The 19,771-nt window shown below is 42.6% G+C and overlaps 1 protein-coding gene across 1 annotated transcript in view; it reads right to left on the reverse strand.

Moving 5' to 3' along the window:
- The window catches only part of Ak5 (adenylate kinase 5), a 197,974-nt gene that overhangs the window by 144,706 nt on the left and 33,497 nt on the right, over window positions 1–19,771 (reverse strand). Inside the window, exon 6 of the mRNA XM_036189364.1 lies at window positions 2,576–2,767. Coding sequence (XP_036045257.1) covers window positions 2,576–2,767 — 192 coding nt within the window. The remainder of the gene's footprint in view (window positions 1–2,575; window positions 2,768–19,771) is intronic.

The following is a 19,771-nucleotide window of genomic DNA, read 5'->3' on the forward strand; positions in this document are numbered from 1 at the left end:
TTACACATGGGTGCTGGGTATCTGTCTTAGTTACTGTCAACTTGACACAAACCTAGACATTCCTGGGGAGAGAGAATCTCAACTGAGAAACTGCGTCCATCAGACTGGGCTCTGGGCATTTTCTTGATTGCTGATTGATGTAAAGGGGCCTAAGCCCACTGTGGGCAGAACCATCCCTAGGCAGGTGGACCTGGGTTGTATAAGAAAAGTAGCTGAACAAGCCTAGGACAGCAAGCCAGAAAGCAGCACTTCTCTGGGGTTTCTGCTTCAAGGTCCTGCCTTGAGTTTCCTGTCTTGACTCCCCTCAATAATGGGCTATAACACAAAAGGCGTAATAAACTCTTTCCTCTCTGGGTTGTTTTAGTTATAGCAGTTATCATAGAACAAAAAGCAAATGAAGACCGGCTCTGAACTGGGCAAGAACTCTTACCCACTGAGCCATCCCCTCCACCTGCAACCCGAACAACCAGCAAAGGAAGTCTTCTGAGTGTCTATTTACTAAGCGAATAAAGGAATCCATTAGGAGTGGCAGGTAGAAGCCCAGGCAGGGATGGCGGGGAGATAGAGAGAAGGAAAACTTTGAGTCTGACCTATCAACTCATAGATTTTTATGAAAATCTTAACATGACTGGGATGAATAAGATGATTGTTTTTATTATTTAGCTCATCTTTAAAAACAGCAGTGCCACCAAATTTTGACTCTGAAAGGGAACTGTGATCCAGCACTGACAGAACACGTGTCTCAGGAGACAGGACGTAGGTCTTTGTCAGACCATTTTTTTTCAAATTATACTCTCGGGAGCTCAGCCTGTGTTCCCTAGTTTCCAAAAGGTGGCTTTGTGAAGCAAGTTTTCTCCCAGTAATTAGAGGCATTTATCTTAGAGCTCACTTGGTTCGGCAGTAAGGTCACAGGCTGCCAGCTCTATTGTTACTAACTCCTTCAATTACAGGCAATGGCATTTCACCTCCCTGCAAACTATTAGTGAATTGCCAACTCCCCGCTCTGCATTCATTTGGGAAATCTGCTCAGCTTTGATGAGGAATGCAGGGAGTCATCAGGACACTCGGTATTACCTTTAAACCTTGGACATATCAATTACAACTCTGGCTCTGCTCCTTGTGTTGGGATTTAGTCTGCAGGGTTCATTTCTTTTATCATAGCACAAGGCAGAAATCAGTACTGGTAGGTGAGAAAAATACACAACAACTAAGCACACACACATACATACACATCATACACACACGCATCACACATACACACACACCACACACACACATATCACACATACACACACATCACAACACATATATCACACACACATATCACATACACACATACACCACACACACACACACACACACCACACAGAGTCATAGAAAAACCCACCCCAATGTTCTCAAATCTTTCCTAGAACTCAATGTCTGTTTTAAGCCAAAACATAAATGACCTCTGGCATGGGAAGTCATCTCCAGACCAGATTTACAAGTCTGAGTCAAAGCACAAATCACAATAAATATATCAAGATGGAGAGCATTGCCATCCAAACGCTGCAGCTGTCTCTTTAGTTCTGAGGGCATCTTAGTCCAACCAAGACATGGTTTACCACAAGCATCATTAGGTCACAGGAGTTCTGTGAACATGCTTCAGTCATTACATAAAAACTGAAAAATGGGAGGGATGTACATTGTTTTCACCAGATTCACAGCAGAGCATGCCAGCCCACTAGGCAAGAACTCTTAGTCTGGGGCGAAGGGGCAAAGGGCAGGACAGAAAAGTCTGATGCTGCCTACCATAGTCCAGCTGCCAGGAAGCTGCTGTGGCTTCTGTGGCATGAGGAACTTTTTTGTGGCCTGTGGTCTCTGTCTTTGCCGTGACTTAATATTGAATCTGGCACATTGTCAATCAGACTGGGCCTTCACCTCTCAAGGCTTATATTCTAAAAAACGAGGGGTCTGAAGACCCAGTGTCATCCTCCATTGGCACACTGAATACCAGTAACCATAGAACTAACTGGCTATGTAGGAAAATACTGACATGTGTGTGCACACACTGCACTATATTAAAGGTGCAGAAAGATGGACACCTTCCATTTCAACACCAGCTCTCATTTACAACAAGTCAAACCATCAGGACACATGTGGGCAGAGTCAGGATCTGTTACCTCACATAGTACATGACAAAGTCCAACCTAAAATTCATCTACCATCCCATGCCAACTGCTGTCTATAAGTCTACTGATATTGTGTGGTAAACAGAGAAATGGGTAAATGTTGCTTAAAACTACCCAGACTGTTGCTGCAAAATACTTTAAACTTGGATGATATGGAACTGTAGACAAGATCAACACATTCTCTTTCATAGAAATCAAACTAAAAATGCAAGGTTTTAAAAAATCATTATGGCTAAACCAAGGGATATTAGTAAAAATGACTGCTTTAATTTTTTTTAATTGCTACTGCACACTGCCCCCAAAGCCACTTCTTAAAATCAAGAGACTTCCTAAGTGAGAACATGGACTGGCTAGAGGTCTGAAAGTCACTCTAATGTGGTCATGCCCCAGAGAAGCCAACTTACAGTCATGATGAGTCCTTTCTCCTGGAAGTATTTCACCAGCGGGGCAGCGTTCTGCTTGAAGTTTACTAATCTCCGTTGGGTGGCTTTCAGATTGTCATCAGGCCGCCCCTGTTGCTCTGCACGCTTCACTAATCTCTCTCTGAGCCTCTGGTTGGCACAAGCCAGGAACACCACCAGGTCAGGGGTGCAGATCTGTAGGAAGCACATAGACAGGTAGACAGGTATTTAAGATGCCAAGCAACAGGCATCTTTATGCCTTTTCCATTGTATTTCCCAAGCTACTATTGATACAAGGCCAGGGCTACCTAGTCCCATTGCAGTCCTTGTAAATAACAGCCAGCTCCATGTGGCAGAATGTGGTGGCCCTTTATACTTTAGAAAACATCTTTTCTTTCTATGCTCACATGTTTCCAGGTTGAATAAAGAGTAATGCAGTCTGCACTTTGTTAGAGCATATACAACTTGATTTTGGAGAAGAGATGATCACCGGGCCACAGCTGTCTGCAGCAAATCCATGCTTCCACTGCCACCACTGTCTGTGCCATTTTAAAGCTGGCTACCATATGCTAAAGGCCAATGCTGAACTATTTCTTCATATTATGACTAAGTTTGAGAGCATTCTACAAGGCAATAAACATCAAGTCTGTTTTATACATGAGCAGAACATGGCTTTGAGAATCCTAACTCCTTTGAGTTCACACCATCACTAAGGTCAAAGTTGAATCTGGGGCTGTCTGGTCTGTACCCTCTGTTCCTTTCCCTTCCACACAGTGCCAGGCAGTCAGAGTCCTTCCTGAAATCCCATGTTTTTTATGTAACTGAGAACTGGTGTGTTTAAAAGGTAACATGACAAGGAAGGGAATGCAATATACAGCTGAGCATGGGAAGAAGTTTATGGTCATGGTTTAAAGTAAGAGTCTCCAATTTAAAAAACAGTTGCTTCTGTGGCCTGTGAGGTGGCTCAGTGGTAAAGGCATTTATCAGCATGGCTGACAACCTAAATTTGGTCCCAAGACCCATACAGTGGAAAGACAAAAGCACCTCCCCCTAAGTTCTCCTCTGGCCTCCTCATGCATACCATGGAACTAAAGCGCGCGCGCACACACACACACACACACACACACACACACACACATGAATACACATACACACACATACACACAGACAACATATAATAAGATTTTTAAGGAAGAAAAAGAAAATTGACTTGGAAGGCTAGAAGGATTTGTGTCAGGACCAAACAGGGCAGAGAGCTGAACCTCCATGCATTTGTGTCCTCATTTGCTAATGTGGATGTGTGAACTGATGTCTGTGTATTATCCTGAGGACTACATACATAAAAGGAAGTGCCCAGGACAAACTCAAGACATTTCAGCCATGCTCCCTAGCTCTCCATTTCCCTTATTCAGTGTGATTCTGGGTCTCTTTTGACATGGTTTTTAAATTCTGTTGTTTCCCCCCTATAATTTTCCTCTTTGAACTCCCAGGAGGGTGTTTTCCAAGTCTTCACTCATGGTTTCCCATCTCTAGGCTTGCTTTCTTGCAGTGGCTTTCCCCACTGACTCCCAGCAGCCCTCGCTCCTGTGTTTGCAGTGTCTTCCTCACAGCCCTTTTTGGAAGTCTTAACGCTGCTTGTGACTCAGCAAAGTCCAAAATTGATCTTAGGACCTTTTTACCTAAACCAAATCACAGTAAAACTCTTTCTCTTCCCTGCCTCCCTTCCCCCATCTCTCCCACCTCCCTCTCCCCTCCCTCCCTCCCTCTCCCCTCCCTCCTCCTCTGTCTTCTTTGGGTAGCAATGCTCTTTTCTTACATCTCTGATCTAGAAGCCCTAAGGTCTTGGTGCCCTTCTAGCCCACATGGAACTCCATGCTATCCCAGGGATGGCCACACCTATTGGTTTGTCCTCAGCGGTCTCCTGCCTCCCTCCCTCCAGGGCCCTGGCCTTGTAATCACAGCTGCACAGGGAAAGGGACAGACAGCAGCATCCAGAATGAGGCTGTCTTGAGTTTCCATCCAGAATCTGCCACCTGGCAGGCATTTGTCCTTTGGCAAATTTCAGTCCTCCTGAGCCCATTTTCTTAAATAAGAGCGAGATTTCCAACACAGTACTTTAGTATTCCCTCCCCCCTTTAGAAACAAAAGAAAGAAATAAAAACACAAACCATGTGTGGCTGAGGTGATGGCTCTATCAGTAAGGTGCTTACCATGCAAGTGTGAGGACCTGAGTTCAGATGCCCAGAACCCATGTGAAAAGCAGGTATTGAGTACATGTCTGTAATCTTAGTGTTAAGGAAACATTGATCCCTGGAGCTCCCTAGCCAGCCAGCCCAGCTGAGTCAGTGAGCTCAGGGCCAGTGAGAGACTCTACCTCAAAAACAAAAAGTAAGCTGGAGAGAACCATGGAAGACCTTTGTTGAGGTTGACCTTTGATGAGGTTGACCTCTGGTTTCCACACATATGTGCACATGTGCATGCATACCACCTCCACATGCAGACATATAGGAACATACACATACATATACCATTGACATACACAGATAAATACACCCCAAAATGTAAACCACTTTTGAATAACCTTAAAAATTTAGAAGATCACTTGTACTTTTTATGACATACAATCACAAGATTACTTGAAGCTAAAACTATACTTTTCTAAAATACTATACTATAAAATTTGTATTTATTATTGTATATAATATTCACCATTATAGGACACAATAAAGGACACATTTAAAATAAGTTTAAATAAATTATGTAAGGAATATGGCAATTATCGACAAACAAATTAAACTATTTGGTTTGATAACACTACATATTAAAATACAGGGGAAAAAACCCAACCTTGAAGTATCAGGCCAGTATCGGATGCAAGTAAGAACATCTTGTAGTTTTAAGTCCTTGCACTGGACTGGTTGGTTCTAGCATGTTTTATATTTTGTTCCAAATGTAGTGAAGACACTCCCTTCTGTGTAATATGCAAGGTCATAAGCAGTTTTACATATTACATTTTTGCTTACGGTTGGCTTCCCAGAGACAGTTTCAGATTCATATCTTACACTTTGAATAAAATTGCATTTGTTAAGCTGGTATTTCAATTAGTAGAGTTTTTAAATAGTCATTTTAGATTTATTGAAAAATGGAGTAACGTATATAAAATTTCTTCTCACGAATGGAAGTCCACTGAGGAGAAAAACGGCCTTGAAGTGAAATTGTAAAATTACTTAATTTTATAACTGGGATTAGTCAGCTGTCTTTCCTCAGTACAAACTGAGAGGCATATGACCGTGAATTCAAAACAAAACTAAAGTCCAAGCACAGAACGGTGAGAACCAGAACAACAGCTTGAGAAGTAGGAACTGGAGCCAGCTGTGGTGGGTGGCCACCCTCTGTGCCAGGGCCCTTCCCTTGCTTAGGCCTCACAGTCTTTAATCCCAGCACTCAGCAGGCAGAGGCAGAGGCAGGCAGATCTCTGTAAGATCAATGCCAGCCTGGTCTACAGGGTGAGTTCTAGGGCAGCCAGAGCTACGCAGTGAAATTCTGTCTTGAAAAGCCAGCAGACACCGTTGTGTGGAATGGGAGTAGGAACTGTGAAGCTCATCAAGAGCACTGTAAGGAAGAAGAAGCTCACTGCAGAGGAAGAGTGGAGACCCTCCACATACAAACAGAAGGAGCAGAAGGACCGCAGAAGACCATACAGGGCAGCAGGCAGGCTCTGGAGCTCTGTCCTCGCTTGATGGACAGCCCACCTCATTCCAGTTCTTTCTGCTTTCTGAACAAGCTGTGTGTTTCTATCCCGTGCCTACCTCAAAAGGTGTGACTCTCCCTCCACTGACCTTCCCAGTGGCTGCTAGGATTGTCAGCTAACCTGTACTATGCTTTCCCATAACATCTAATAAAATCATCCTTGAACTTCAGAAGAAGAATTCATCAAGTTGGCTTGAGACACACAGAGGAGGGCAGTATTCCCAAACAGAAGGGACCATGCAATCTGCAGCACACCTTTCCTTGGCCGTTATTCTCAGAAAGTCTGAGCTGAAGGAATGAATGAGCACCCAGATCCAACATACATGAGCATGAAAACAGGAACACCACTTTTGTCTACGTGGCAGTTCAATCTGAAACAGTCGGTATTGTTTCTCCCACTGAATCAAGTCAGTGAGTCCTTCCCCTGAATCCCATGGATAATTCAGCCTCCTTCTCTCCATTTTAAGTCCTTAATTCTGTTCGAAGGAATCAGCCTTTGTATAAGCAAGGACATGGTCACAGTGTTGGCTCAAAGGGAATTTGTTTCAAATACTTTGCTCTTAGCCAGCAGTCACTCTCTGCCCTGTTCTTTATGACGCTGTGGTAGGAGAGCTGAGACACCTAATTGGATCAACTACACCGTCAGAAATCAGGAAGCGAAATACTGAAGCAAAAGGACAATTGGAGTTGGAATAAAAACCGGAATCACATAAACTAAAAGACAGAAAAAGCATGGATGTTTTCTAGCCCGAGTTAATCCCAAACCTGTAAACATCTGCACTCTGGTGGCAAATGGCTTTAAAACTGGAACATTCAATCTCTGCCCCAGCACTGCCTGTTCCTGGTACTGACGACTAGGGGTGGACCTGGGGCTGTCCCTGAGGACTGCTGCTAACACTGGGCTACTGTCCGCCTCCCCTCCTACCTCGTGGTTTCTTTCACACATTAAACATTGACCGGGCGAAAACCTCTGTGGTCCTCCCCAGAGTCTGGGCTAGGTCACTATGGAAGGAAGACTGACGGACAACTGGACTTCATCATCTACTAAAATTTTCTTTTCTTTTTAAATTCTGTGTATATGTTTACCTCTGAATGTGGGTTTGAGCATACTAAATGCAAACGCCCTGTGCAAGCACAAGTACCCTTAATTGTGGAGCCATCTCGTGGGGCCGTAACTTCATCGCGTGTGTGAGTGATATGATGTGGAGACCATTTCTGAGCAGCTTTCAGCAGACTACGGGCCAGGGAACCAACCTGGCAGCATGACTCACCCATACCAGGTAAACAGCAGCAGCTACAAAAGTCATGTCAGTGTGCAGGTCTTTTAAAAGTCCAGTGAACGGTGGTCCCAGAGACCACACATGGGCAGGTGAGATGGCCCACGCTGCCGGGCCTGATGACCCGAGGTTGAGCCTGTCGGTGAAGATGACGGAAAGAGATTCTTGGCCTCTGACCTCCACATGTGCGCTGTGCCACACATGCACCACACACACACACACACACACACACACACACACACACCATTTAACTGAAAAGAGTGTTATACTGATCTGGGTATTAAAGATCTAAACAAAATGAGACACATAACATAGCCACAAACATAGATGATAAAATAAGTTGCTGGGTGGTAGTGGCGCACGACTTGAATCCCTGCACTCGGGAGGCAGAGGCAGGCAGATCTTTGTGAGTTCGAGGCCAGCCTGGTCTACAGAGCGAGATCCTGGAAAGGCGCAAAGCTACACAGAGAAACCCTGTCTTGAAAAACCAAATATATATGTCAAGTCTTCTCATTATGATCTATAAATTCAATGTAATCTCTTAATTTTAACAGTTTTCTTTTTAAAGGAAACCAAGGTTACACCTGAATTTTAATGAGAACTGTAGAGAGACAAGATGGGCAAAGCCACCATGAAAGTCTGGCAGATGAAACACTGCACACACCTGAGTGAGCTTATCTCAGAAGGAACCCATCACCACACAGTGTGATGCACACTGCACATACCTGAGTGTAGCATGAATCTTAACAGGTCTTATTAATAAAAACAATCCCAGAGCCAGGTATTGGGGTGAATGCTGAATGATTAGAAAAACCAAACAAGCCACAGCTTCCTCACCTCACCAATTCCTCAGCTGATCCTGTTTCCTCAGACTGGAAGCCTCTGAGTTCTCATCCAAATGGATCTCAGCTGAACTGCTGCTAAAAGCCTAAAAGCTTAACCAGGTCTAGTTCCTGGTCCTCACACCTTATATACCTTTCTGCTTCCTGCCATCACTTCCTGGGATTAAAGGTGTGAGCCACCATGCCTGGCTGTTTCCAGTGTGGCCTTGAACTCACAGAGATCCAAATGGATCTCTGCCTTCAGAATGCTAGGATTAAAGGCGGGTGTGCCACGATTTTCTGGCCTCTGTATCTAGTGACTGTTCTGTTTTCTGACCCCAGATAAGTTTATTAGGGTGCACAATATTTTGGGAAACACAATATCACCATATCTGAGTGAGCTTATCTTAGAAAGAACACATCACCACACAGTGTGATACACTGCACATACATGACTGAGTTTATCTTAAATTAGTCTGATTTACTAAACATCTCTTATGATTAGAAAAGAAAAAGTCAGCTACCAGTGGAAAATGTCTGCAACACATAAAAACAATAAAAGACTTGTTTAAAAAACATGAAACCTCAGTAATTCAAAAATTCAAGTGGAAACTACCCACTCACTGGAATGGTAAATGTCCCGTGGATCAGTAAGACACCTTGTTAGCTAAGATATAGCTACTAGAGGAAGTACATGGTCATTTGTCTACTAGCTCACTTGTGGCTTCCATACTTCTCATCAGTGAGATTCTATTTTGGGTACCAAGGACAAACAATAAGCACACATCAGACATGTCCTGACTCTGATGGAGGAGATAAACCTTAATCAAAGGATCATACAAGTATATATCAAACTGTTACCATAGGACACAGCACAGGCAGAACCTGTGAGTGCATACCACAGGGAGAGCCAGCTCTACCAGGCAAGTCACAGGAGGCCCTCAGCCTTGTGAGCCTCAGAAACACAACATGTATCTCAGCTTGTGCCTTCAGCAGATGCAATTGTACCACATCCCCTCTGAGAGGAGATGGACCGATACTGTTCTTTCTGAGTAGGAAGGAGTGAGTAATTTATGTCTTGACTGGATGTTTCCAAATTAAATTTGGAAGATTCTAGATGCTGGGTTAAATGAACTGGGACACTGACCAACATGGGGTCATCCATCTTCTTTATCTACTCTCTTCCCCCAGTTAACCTGAGACTTTCTGTTAAGCTCCCCAGTCTTAGAAGAAAAGGGCACAACGTGGAACAATACTCTCTGTGGAAAGCAAGACTGTCACATCAGTCCCCAACCTCTTCTCTTCACTTTTAGGGAGACTGGGTGTGACGTCAGTTGGAGGGAGCAAGGCCTGTCAGTGTGCTGGAAGGCAGGAGGAGAGTGGTACCTCTCGTCTTTCCTCTGTTGCTCATCTTGACTTATGAGCTCCCGCTCTCCACACAGCTAATGAATGTGGTGGACTAGCCTCTCAGAAGGTCGGTACTGGTGTAGTGTGTACCTCTGGCTCCAGTTTCTGTCTTTTCCTCCACAGCACTGCCTTGATCCACATTTCTGGGGCAACAGCGGGGCAATCTGAAATGCACCTACGTTGTTTTTACTACATTAGGGGAATAGTTATCTAGAGCACCCTGACTCTTCTGCAATTAGTCATAAACCAAATCAGTCATGTCCACTAGCAGAGCACACCATCAATGGTTTAAAAATATAATCATTAATGTTGGCTTATGAAAAAAATGTATTTCTGTGGCTTGATTTTAATGACAGGGCTTCATTCAATAAAAGCAGCCAGGGTACATTAGGATGTCAATATGGAGGGACTTAATAAAGAGACAATTAAAGGTGTTGTTTGATATAAATCAGATTGAGAACAAGGAAACAATGTATACTTACGAGGCTATTTTTTTTCACAGATACATTCTCCCACCATAGATGATATGGTTATTTAGGTATCTAGTTCATTCACTTGGTTATTCATCATCTAATATTTACTAATATCTTGATATTATGACCTGGAAGTTAAGGTTCTATAAAGATGTCAGAGTGAGAGCCGGTGACAGTCCACGGGGCAGAACATCTGGAAAGTGAGCAAGCCCCTTCTATGGAGAGTTCAAATACAAAACAATGAGAAGCAATCATTACAGGTTTGGTTTTAATCATCACCTAAGAACTACAGGTAACCTTTAGCAGCATTAGGCAGTCAATCCTGATGCTGAACAAAAGGACCAGCCAGGCACGGTGATGCAAGCCTGAATTCCCACCCACAGGGGTGGCCAATGCAGGATGACCGCAGGTTCAAGGGCACCCTAGGCTGTGCAATGAGACCTTGTCTCAAAAAAAGGTACTGAAGAGAAGAAAATCAGAGGAACTTGGTCATACTGAAGGAGAGAGAAAGCCAGGACAGAGTTCCAGCTCTTCCCAGCTCTGGGGCCAAGCCTCACCTTCCTGGTTTAGGGACTCCTTGATACTGAGCAAGTTACACATGACTGATCAGGCCAAAGACAAAAGAAAACAATATGAAGAAAATGGTAGAAGAATTGGGTCATTTGGTACTGTTATTGCCATAGTGATTTTCCTTGGTAGATTTGGTGATAACATCTAGCCAGTTTCTAAGCCAGCCCCTCTCCACATCCTTGCCAACACTGAACATTTATTGTCCTTGGTATGTGCCTGCCGATTTGAATCAAATTGTCTACTATGCTGATAAATTCATGGAAGCAAAAAGACCAGGCGAGCAGGGCGGTGGTGGTGCACACTTTTAATCCCAGCACTTGGGAGGCAGAGGAAGGTGGATCTCTGTGAGTTTGAAGTCAGACTGGTCTACTAAGTGGGTTCCAGGACAGCCAGGGCTATACAGAGAAATCCTGTCTCAAAAAATAAAAGAAAGAAAAGGAAGAAGGGAGGGAGGGAGGGAGGGAGGGAGGGAGGGAGGGAGGGAGGAAGGGAGAAAGGGAGGGAGGGAGAGAGAGAGGAGGGGGAGCAGGATAATCCTTAGAAGTCCATAGGCCAGCAGAAAATATCAACAGAAATACGTTTTCTCCTTGACCAACTTGGTCACTTAGGGCAGAGGTGGGGCTGAAGCTGAAGGATTGTGAGCTTGAGACCATCCTGGGTCACAGAGTGTGACTCTGTCTCTTACATTAAAAAACAAAATAAAACAAAAACAAAAACAAAAAAACCAAAACAGTACAGTATCAGCAATACACGAAACACGAAGTCCAGTTGTGTTTACTCAGAAGCAGTGTTGGAAGAGCTGAGAAATCCTTAAAACTTGAAGTGCATTTCTGATCATTAAACACATTTCTTAGAGGAAAATGAAATTCAAAGGTATATTAAATGCAAACTGATAATTTAAGAATAGAAAATAGGTGAGAAGTTATGTACAGCTCTATTAACATAGTGAATGGAAAATTCACCTAAACATTATTAGACAGTATGAAAGATTTATAAATTACATATATTATATTACATAGTAATTATATAATATATAATAATATATAATTAATATATATATATAAATTAATTCCTTTGCTATCCTTGGTGCCATTTCTTTTCATTTTTTTAGGATTGTATCATTTTAAATTGTATGTAGGAGTGTGTGTCTGTATATGGAGATGTGCATGTGAATGTAAATGCCCACGGAGTCCAGAGGCATCAGATCCCACAGAGCTAGAGTAATGGACAGTTGTAAACCACCTGACAGAGGTGCTGGTAACTGAAGGGTCCTCAAAAGAGCAGCAAGTGTTCTTAATTGCTGATCTATCTCTACAGCTTCCTAGTTTCTTTTTCTTAGGCATATGTTATTCTGATTTGTATGGCCAAAGGATGCTAACATTTCAAAAAAAGTTGTTGCCTCCTATAGCTGTATTTCAAGCTAATTCACTTACTGCTTACATGCACTAAAAATAAATGCTTTCTCCAAAGAAATTTGTTAAAGACAGTCAACATATTCCCTGCTGGAAGAGAGTCAGTACCTACCCTGTTCCTTAACACCAGTTCCCTTTGCCTGGATGAGCTTTCCGTTTTATCGATGAGACAGCTACTTTAAATTCATATCTACAGGTGATAGCTAGGCTATTTGGGCATGGTGGCACATACTTGCCAACTTGGTCACTTAGGGCAGAGGTGGGGCTGAAGCTGAAGGATTGTGAACTTGAGACCATCCTGGGTCACAGAGTGTGACTCTGTCTCTTATATTAAAAAACAAAATAAAACAAAAACAAAAACAAAAAAACCAAAACAGTACAGTATCAGCAATACACGAAACACAAAGTCCAGTCAGTTTGAGAATATGCATTCAATACTTGATGTCCTCAATGTTTTCTTGTGCATCTTACATATGAGAATTAGTGAAAGGACTCATTCACTTTCTTACTTGTTCAACCTGGAAACATTATTAACTCTTTAGAGTACTCCTACATCTGTTTAATTGGGGGTAAACGTTCTTCCATTCATTTATTTTATTTTATTTTTTAACAAGCCAGCTTGTAAGAATCCCAAAAGTGGACTTAAAGGAATCTGCTTTTATCTAAAAAAAATTATTGAATATATAATTAATTAGCCAACCACTATTCAAGATGAAAGAAGTCAAAACAAATAAGTTTTACTTATTTTATAAATTTTAAAGTCCCTACCCACAAGGATCCAATCTAAAGTGCAGAGGAGACACATGAAATCAACACAGCGAAACTGTGAGGGAATTCCATCGAGTTAGGATTCAGTTCTAAAGCATATGTAGCACAGCATACTCAGGTAGAGAGGAGGCCTGGAGATCTGGAGATGGGTGGTTTGTCTGAGCACATGGGACCATATGGAATGTCTCCTTTCCTTGGTGAGTTCCACTGCCCTAATTCTGCCACAGCAGGTTGAGCGGAAAGAGGAAGGAAGGTTTTATCCCAAGTCTGGGCTGTATAGGCAAAAATGAGGAACCTATGGCATCATCAAGCCCTCTTTTCATCGCTCTTTCTCAAGTGAGTAGATTTGGCCAGCGCAGGGCCAAGTTCCAGTGAGTTAAATGCTATATTTTTCATTTAAAAAGTGGTTTGTGGGGCTGGAGAGATGGCTCAGTGGCTAAAAGCAAATACTTCTTTTCCAGTGCATGTGAGTTTGGCTGCCAGCACCCATGTCTGTAGGCTCTCACGTACCTGTAACTCCAGCTCCAGGCAGAGCTATGGCTCCGGCTCCTGTGACGCTGGCACTCATGTGCATAAGCTGGGCAGTGGTGGCACACACCTTTAATCTCAGCACTTGGGAGACAGGCAGGTGGATCTCTGTGAGTTCCAGGACAGCCTGGTCTACAGAGGGAGTTCCAGGATAGCCAAGGCTACACAGAGAAACCTTGTGTCAGAAAAAAAAAAGTAAAAACAAAAACAAAAACAAAAACCCTAAAAAGTAGTTTGTAATCTGGCATTTGGTTAAAAGCAGCTCTGCAGTATGTGGTGGGTACAAGGTTCAAGGTTCAGCGTTTACAAGCTGATGGCTAGGACCTGTCAAATTGAGAACAGCAAACCATTTCTAGGGACAACCCAGTGAAGGAACCACGGTTATGTACGACATCAGGATTCCACTCAGCATCCCATCTCTCAGCCTTTAAGTGTATATAGTCCCACATCTGGTTCAAGCACAGGAAAACATCAGCATCTCATTGGGGTATGCAAGGAAAGCTTTGTTCTCCAGTGAAAATCAAGTAAATGATACAGGCCTCTGGCAAAGGCCTGGAATCCTAGCTCCTGTGGAGGCTGAGGCAGGATGATGTCATGTTAAAGGCTACCCACAGCTAGAGTAAGGTCAAGACCAACCTGGGCAACTTAGTGAGACTGCGTCTCAAGATATAAAATACTAGCAGAGCTGGGCACAGCTTGAAGATCATGAGCTTGCCTATCAGATCCATTCAGTTCCCAGTGCCTGGCCCCTCTACCTCAAAAGAGCTGATAAATAGCTTGGTAGATTTGGCTCAGTGGGCAAAAACACTTGCTACCAAGTCTGACAACCCAAGTTTGATCCTCAGGACCCATATGCTGAAAGGAGAGCTGCATGGCCTCCAAATCTCTACACACATGCTGTGGCATGTACACACACACACACACACACACACACACACACACACACGTCTCTCTCACATACACAGACAACAAATAAATGTAAAAATGTTGTTTATTAGAACACAGGGTAGGAATAATTTGTTTTTGGAACACAGGATGGGAATTCAAAGTCTTTAGCTCTCCTGTTTGTATACTGGGGGACTGGCTCCTTTGCAGAGGGTTTACATCTATGATGGCCAGACAATTGCCATTGCTTAGTGATTACAACACCCAGGATACAGCCTTGGGACCCTCAGCAGAGCAATAAGAGAACCATGGACATTTAACTATGGTATATAAGATGAGATATTTCTGCTACCACTGGCTTATATGCATAAGGAAGATGGCTCCATGAGGAATACGTGAAAATTATTTTAAGTCCCACGGTATGACCACCATAAGCAACACACACATATACATTCTTTTCTAACATATTTTCATGCTAGTTGAATTTTTAATGTTTAGCACTAGTGGATGAAACCCGCTATTTTTATGAAAATCAAAGAAATTATTTCTGAACATTCTTGATGCCTATTTTCAATGCACCCTTCAGCGATTTTTGGCAAGCTAATCCTTGGTTGCTATCTCATTAATAAATGGGTAATTTTCCAAGGCTCTGTCAGCCAACAGCTATTCTAAGAATGGGTCTTTCAAACTGTGCCGGTGCCACTGAACAAAAGGAGGCTCTCTTATTGCCCTGAGAGAGCTGGAGCTCAGGGTATGACCACTCTAGCAGGGTATTTCCATCATTAACTTGGCGCATTTTTGTTTTCTTGTTGGGAAATATGAATGACTTGGGAAGAAACTAGTATGAGATTTTAAAAAAGCTTTCTAAACGTGTCTCCTCTCTCCTCTCCCCTCTGCTTCTCCTCCTTCCTCTCCCCACCCTTCCTCGCCTCCTCTGCTCTCATCCCCTACAGCCCCTATGGTTCATATCTACATATCTGTCGACACCAGGAGTTTATACAGATACACGTTGCCTAAAAGAGAACATTTATTAGAATATTTGGAAATTCAAGTAAAACATTTCTGGGTAAAATTCCAAAAAAATTCTTTGTTAAATTTTAACAGAGAATCATAAATATAGAAAGGTCTACCAGAGACTTTTAATCCATAATTTTTCTATTTATTAATTTATTTGTGATATGTGATAGATTTTTCTATTTAAAAAAATCCTAAAATTTTGGACTGGAAATATAGTTCAGTGGTACACTTGCCCAGTATGTGTGAGGCCCTGGGGTCAGTACACAACACACACACACACACACACACACACACACACACACACACTTCCAAAGAATTTCCAAATGGGAAGAACTAGGAGTTAGCTCTAATAATCCATTCTAACGTTTAAGAACTGATACTTTAAAGATTTTTCTCATATGTAATTCTGAGCCATTTTCTTAACTACAAATACATGTACTCAGGAGAGCAGAATCTGATAATCCACTGTTACTTAAAAGCAGTGAGAAATATTCATAAAGAGATGTCCATGAGACAGACATGATGGTACACGCTTGCAGAGTTGGGATCCACACATGGTCTCCACAGTTCCAGGCCAGCTAGGGCTACACAGCAAAACTATGACCAAAACCAAGAGACCAGTATAAAGAAAACAAACTTTTGAAATCAACAAAGAACTTTAAAAAGCTGAATATGCTTCTGCCTCTTAGGAAAGTAAAAATCCACTGTGATACGATGGGTGCCCGCTGCTGAATATGTTCTTAGATCTGACTACAGAGATATTCTGGCTGGCAAATTCTAGTCCTTTGAGTCTAGACTCACCTGCTACTTGTTTTGTTGCTGCTGCTGGTTTTCTTTATTTCTTTCTTTATTTTACTGTAGATGGAATAGCTCAGGGAGAGAGTATGGAGCAAGGGACTCAGGTACTTCAGTGAATAGCTCATGCACTCACCCAGTCTGTGAATCCCAGCCAGTCACCTAATCCCTCCATGACTCAATTTTCCCATGCACAACATGAGCTCAATGGCTACTGATTTTGTTTGAATTTAAAAAGTTTTAAAGTTTTGTTGATAATCCTAAGAATCTGCATAAGGCAGAGATGCACTTTGATACTAGGTGATGGAGAAACTGCTAATGGTCACTGTGTACCTGGGTTTGCTTGACGCTGCCATGACCTGGCTACTCTCAGAGACAGGGCCACCTGTTCCCAGATGCTGAATGAAGATGCCTCCAAATGTGTGATGGAGTGATTCTCTTATGAAGAGTTCTTTATGGCATGAACGAGAATTTGTGTAGGCTGTGACACATAGGAAAGAGAGAGCCAGGCACATACATAGTAAATATGGCAATTATGAGCTGCTCAACGTTAGAGAGCCAGTTATCACCCACTTCTGATGCGAACAGTCTATCTGGATCTACCCCACCCTGTATTTAGACCAAGTACCCATGAGCACACATGTGAACGATGCTGCTAAGGAGAAAAATGTTTCCCTTCCAAGTCAAGGTTTTCTAAAGGAGCTGTCATCAAGAAGTTAGCTAAGGATGAGTTAGTGCACACAACAGCGGAACCGAAGTGAACAGGTACGATTAGACCATGCGGGGACTCTGAGTTTCACGACTTCGCTAAATGTAATTAATTATATTTGACATTCATTTTACAGATTATTTTAGGATTTTCTTTCTAGATGGTCATGCAATCCACAGATACAGATCAACCTTTTTCTCCCCTACATTTATACCTTCCATTTGCTTTTCTTCTCCTAGAGCAGAGATTCTCAACCTGTGGGTCATGACCTCTCTGGGGATCAAATGACCCTTTTACAGGGGTCATTTATCAGATACCCTGCATATCAGCTGTTTGCATTAGATTCATAACAGCAGCAAAATTACAGTTACAAGGTAGCAATGAAATAATCATCCTGAGTGAGGTAACCCAGACTCAGAAATACAAACACTGTATGTACTCACTCATAAGTGGATACTAGATGTAAGGCAAAGGATAACCATGTCTTTCTTTCTTTCTTTCTTTCTTTCTTTCTTTCTTTCTTTCTTTCTTTCTTTCTTTCTTTCTTCCTTCCTTCCTTCCTTCCTTCCTTCCTTTCTCTCTCTCTCTCTTTCTCTCTCTCTCTCTCTCTCTCTCTCTCTCTTATTTTTTGAGCTGAGGACTGAACCCAGGGCCTTGAGCTTGCTAGGCAAGCGCTCTACCACTGAGCTAAATCCCCAACCCTATTATAAAAATAAAGCATATTCATTTATACTCAAACAATAATTTTTGTTATTTTGTCACTATGGGAATATTCATATATTCATAGTAGACATAGTCATCCTATTAATTCCTTTTCTTCCCTCATCCCAGGAAGTGATGGCAGAAAGTGGGGACCAGGAACTAGAGCTGGTTAAGCTTTTAGGCTTTTGAGTAGCAGTTCAACTGAGATCCATTTGGAAGCTTCCAGTCTGAGGAAACAGGACCAGCTGAGGAATTGGCAAGGTGAGGAAACTGTGGCTTGTTCTGCTTCTCTGATCTTCCAGCATTCATCTCAATACCTGGCTCCATGTTTGTTTTTATTTTTTTACTTCTTTATTTTTTTGGTTTTTCGAGACAGGGTTTCTCTGTGTAGCTTTGTGCCTTTCCTGGAACTCACTTGGTAGACTAGGCTGGCCTTGAACTCACAGAGATCCGTCTGGCTCTGCCTCCTGAGTGCTGGGATTAAAGGTGTGTGCCACCACCACCCGGCTGGTTTGTTTTTTATTGACAAGACTCTTCAAGATTCATGCTACACATGGGGTACCCTTTACACATGTTCACTGTTTACAAACTGCAATATGCTTACGGTTGTAGTTAAATTGGAATGATACGAGAATTCGGGTTTCCCAAACATATGACAGCTAGCTTCATTTGACTTTATTTTTGGGTAATTACTTAAGATACTGAAATCAGAACTGCATGTACATTTTCTCCAAGAACTGTGTCATTCATTGAGGGAAAGATGGTAAATGGAACTAGGCTGGGTAATTAAGTAAACAGTTACTTATGTTAGAGTGGATCACTATGCAGGAAATGTTGGGTGGTAACTATCAGCAACCTTTTGTAAGTCATCCTTATGAAGCATTCTGTAGAAACAAACAAACGTATGCTTGAGGTAAAGATGATGTAGTTATCAAGGAATTCCTGCACGCAGATGAGCTGTGAGCAAAAGAGACTGTGAAGAACCCTTGGCCTCAGCGGGTGTGCGTCCTGCACACTGCCATCTGCCTCTCTAGTTCTCTCCCACCAGCTCTGCTCCCACCAGCTCTGCTCCTTCCTGCCCTGCACCAAACCAGGCAATTCTTCCAGGATGCACTCACAGGTTCTCCTTAGAACAAGGGCAAACATGAGCAGGACACAGGACTGTGGCAGAAGGAAGGTAGATGTTTGCTCCCTTGGCTCTAACCAAAGGCTACCTTCTTCCTATGAAGGCCAAGGCTCCCACCTGTCACCTTCTTCTGGCATCTTTTTGTCATGGGTTCAAATAAAATAGTGTCTGCTTCTTGGACCTTCAGGCCTTGGGATGGAGAATGGTCTCTCTTCCATCAGTTGTGTGGTGTGGAACTATCACTTTCTCACATCCCTTGTGCATCTTGCATAGGTGTCCTATGCACACCCTGTTAAACATCCTTTTGCTAAGTCTGTGAGTGTGCCCTGGATTCCCTATGGAGCCCCAACAATATATCCATCTGCTGAACAATATGCACTACTATGATAAGAGCCATAGACACGTTTCAAACTGTAGCATAATTTTCTGACAGCAGAGAGTAGAACACAGTCACCAAGGCTTTGTATCAAAAGGGAGGGTATTCAAGAGAGGCAAGGCTAGAAGCTTGTTTAAAAAGGAAAAGGAAAATGAAGAAAGATTACCAAATACAAGTCGGGAGAAAGAAAGAAAAGGTGTATTGATGGGACAATGGTAAGACCAGACACAACTAGCTTGGATCAGACTGCATGGGACAGAGATTCCTTGGAGACACACATCACTCAAAGACATTAATACTGGGAAGACATCTTCTGTAGGAGTCCTATACTGTAAGGAAGTTCTCCCAGTCCAGCAAAGTGAGAAGATGTGTGTAGGTACAGATGTGGGGATCACTGGATGTGCATGCTTTAATCACAAACTTTACTGCTATTACTACCAGATTGCCTGCTCTGTAATTACTAACAACACATCCCTGAGAATCACTGTCATGTGCTGCCAATACTAAATTTAAGTTGGCACTTTTTTTTTGTACAGAAGAATCAACTTTGCTGAAGGACGTGTAAACTTGCAGATTCTTAGGC

Source organism: Onychomys torridus, chromosome 6 (assembly GCF_903995425.1).
Source record: "Onychomys torridus chromosome 6, mOncTor1.1, whole genome shotgun sequence".
NCBI lineage: Eukaryota > Metazoa > Chordata > Mammalia > Rodentia > Cricetidae > Onychomys > Onychomys torridus.